General features: G+C 34.9%; 1 protein-coding gene across 1 annotated transcript; it reads right to left on the bottom strand.

Annotated features, from left to right (window-relative positions):
- Positions 1-722: 722 nt before the first annotated feature.
- On the bottom strand, positions 723-2,663 carry LOC106764556 (probable receptor-like protein kinase At1g11050). The gene has a single exon (XM_014648822.2). The coding sequence runs from the start codon at positions 2,652-2,654 to the stop codon at positions 828-830; it is 1,827 nt and encodes a 608-aa protein (XP_014504308.2). The 5' UTR covers positions 2,655-2,663; the 3' UTR covers positions 723-827.
- Positions 2,664-3,329: the final 666 nt, after the last annotated feature.

Genomic DNA, 3,329 nt, shown 5'->3' with positions numbered 1-3,329 from the left:
AAAGAAAACAATAAAGATGAACTTGAACACACCTTGCGGGAAGAATAAAAGTAAAAAAAAAAAAAAACTCTATTTAGAGGTTTCCAGTGATGAGTTGCAAAATTGGTATGTGAAAATGTTAGAATTTAACCTTATTCAATGACATATATAGATTGCCATTCTCTATAAAATTATCAGAATATGGGTTATGATTTTGTCTAAACCATAACCTATACGTTGTCAAAAATCACAAAATATCTGCTCGTTTTTATATTCTTTGTTTTTCTTAAAATCATAGTCTATATATCATAAATATGATATTTACAATAATAAATGTGTTATAACATAATATTTTAACACTTTTATCAATACGGACGTTGTAACATTTCAAATCACTCACATAATTTGTAATAAAGGTGAAGAGGAGACTCAACCATTCTCATAACATATAATTCATTACAAGAATTCTATATATATATATATATATATATATATATATATATATGATTTACACACATCATAATTTGTCCAAAAGCACATAACAGTAATTAAGGATGCTATGCGGTTGATAAAAATCTCTACTAAAAAAGGTACCATAGTTCCATATATATTTTCCTACTTACAATGAATAATATCCTTAATATATATATATATATATATATATATATATATATATATATATTATACTTTAATTATCAAGTGATACAAATTGAATCTTCATGTCTCAAATTGAAATTGTTGTATGAAAAAAACTGTCATGAAGGGTTAATCTACGCCTAAGAAATGTTAAGAGTATAAACGAAAGTTGCCTATACAAACAAAAGTGTGAGATTGAATCAATATTGTACTCATGAATAGGATGAAACATGTTGCATAGATCTTCCGCTTCCTTGCAAACCATGCAACAGAGAAGATTGAAAGGACGCATGACCCAAAGGCACAGGCCTATCAGGTAATTTAGGAACGTCAGTGTCACCCTCTAACATCTTAAGAGCCTCAGCAATGGTAGGTCTCAAAGCAGCCATTGCATGAGCACAGAGCATTCCCACATGAACAAACCTTTCCATAATTTTCCCTGGCCCTTCTCTTATTGACTCATCAAAAATTTCCATCATCTTTCCCGATTCTGCTAGTGTCCACACCCAATCTGTGATTGCATCTGCTGATGAATTCAAAGTATCAAGCACTTTTCTTCCACTCATGATTTCCAGAATCACAATACCAAAACTGTACACATCACTCTTCTCAGTGAGTTTCCCATATAAAGCATACTCAGGTGCCACATAACCATATGTGCCAGCAACCCTTGTGGTGAGAGGAGACTGATCCTCACTACCTTGCATGGCCAACCCAAAATCTGCCAATTTAGCATTCATTTTGGAGTCCAAAAGTATGTTTGTAGCCTTTATATCACGATGATAAACTGGTGGCTTGATTTCATAGTGCAAATAAGCAAGCCCCTTAGCCACATCAAGGATTATGTTCTTCCTTTGTGGCCATGTTAATCCACCAAGTGACAGTTGGTAACTGAGGTTGCCATTTGGCATGAAATCATAAACCAGAAACCTTCTCTTACCTTTGAAATTATCACTTGAAATGCAACAACCACGAAGAGCAAGAAGGTTCCTGTGCTTTATTTTGCTTATGATATCCACCTCATAGCAGAACTCTTCATCCCCTTTACTTTGCAAATTCAAATTCTCCTTAACAGCAATCAAAGTGCCATCTGCAAGCTTCCCTTTGTACACAACCCCATCACCACCTTGACCAACCTTATTCCTCCTCGAAAATCTGTTGGTGGCACGTTCAAGCTCCGATATGTGAAACCATTTTGCACCAGTGTTCGTCAAAACACTGTTCCTGATACCGTTTTCAATTTCCCTGTGATAAACATTTTCCTTCCTTCTCTTTTCCCACTTCCTGTACATAACCACCATCAGCACAAAAACAATAATAACCCCAACAACAGCACCCAATAACGTAAAAACCACCTCAAGAACTTTTCCTCTCTTTTTTGATGACCCTTTTGCCACTTCACTAGAAAGTTGCACACCCATTATGCAACCGATCGTGGTGACATCAGTTGTGCCTTCTGGATTAACAACCGCTGCAGCATACAGCGATGCAAACGAAAAACAACCCGTCTCAGTGGCATTTGGGTTATCAATAGTAAGCTGAATAGCCACTTTCAAGCTTGCTGCTATGCAATTGTTGCAGCTAGTTTGGTCATCAAGGTCTTTGCATAAAGTCTGCATCGGGCTAAGTCTAACCGAGTTCACCTTCTGTTCCCAATCTCGAGAAGTCACAACACCTGCACATGTGGAAGAGTTTGTGACGAACTGAGAGGGGTTAGGGAAGCAAGAAGGGACCAGAGATGGGTGAATTGACAAGGTTGTGAGTTTTTCTTGGAAATCTGATAAGCAAATGGAGGAAGTGTTTTCATTGGGAAGTTGAAAAAACGATGTTTGTTTGAGATGTTGGGAGAGGCCTATGTGGAAGATGGTTTTGAGGGTTGAGCAACAAGGTTGTTTGTTGGTTGTGTTTGTGCAAGTTGAAGTGTTCCAAGGGATGGTTTGAACGTAGGAGAAGTTGATTGGACAAGATGAAGGAGCAGCAGCTGGTAAGAGAATGGTGATGAAGAGGAACAGAAGGAGAAATCTTACGTGGTTTTCCATTGAGATCTATGGTGTTTAAACAATGGTTTTTGAAACATTAGATTTGAAGTATTTTAACTTAGGATATCAGAGAAACAATGTTGTACCAGTCAAACTTAGATTGCTTTGGTCAGTTCAATGGGTCTAAAGGCACTTCGAAAACTTATGTTTTGCTTTAAAAAGTCGCATCTGGCGGTTAAATATTGACCAGTGGGTTTTGGTGGTCGCATTTGACTTTTTTTTTCATTGGGTAAGAGTGGTAGTTAGTCTTTTTCGTGAAATATTTTCTAAATGTATGTATATATGTTGAAAAAGAATGAAAATTAAAAATTAAAAATTAAAAATTAAAAAAAATATATGTAAAATATAATTAAAAAGGGTCAACAAATTCTAAAAGGTAACTTTAAGAAGAGTGGTTCATCACAGAATTCAAATGGTAAAAACTATTTGTCATTATTCAGCAAAAAAATTTAACTTTGACAAGGTTATTTAGCATATGTTTTATTACGGTTAGTGTTTGATTTTTAACGGTTTGTTTAACTTTTTTGAACTTTTTTTTAATTGCTATAATTTAGTTCCTCTCCAATACTTAAAGCTAGAAAATTTTTATGAGATTTGAAGGTATAAGATTTTTTACGATAGCTTTATAAAAGGAAAAAGTTTTAAAAATTCCATATTTTGTATGAATCTGAGACT

This window comes from Vigna radiata, chromosome 6 (genome assembly GCF_000741045.1).
Source record: "Vigna radiata var. radiata cultivar VC1973A chromosome 6, Vradiata_ver6, whole genome shotgun sequence".
NCBI lineage: Eukaryota > Viridiplantae > Streptophyta > Magnoliopsida > Fabales > Fabaceae > Vigna > Vigna radiata.
The sequence above is the reverse complement of the archived record's forward strand: the minus strand, read 5'-3'. Positions and strand labels throughout refer to the sequence as shown.

Excerpts from the sequence above, each read along its gene's own strand:
- LOC106764556 (XM_014648822.2), bottom strand. The coding sequence starts at position 2,654 with ATGGAAAACCACGTAAGATTTCTCCTTCTGTTCCTCTTCATCACCATT.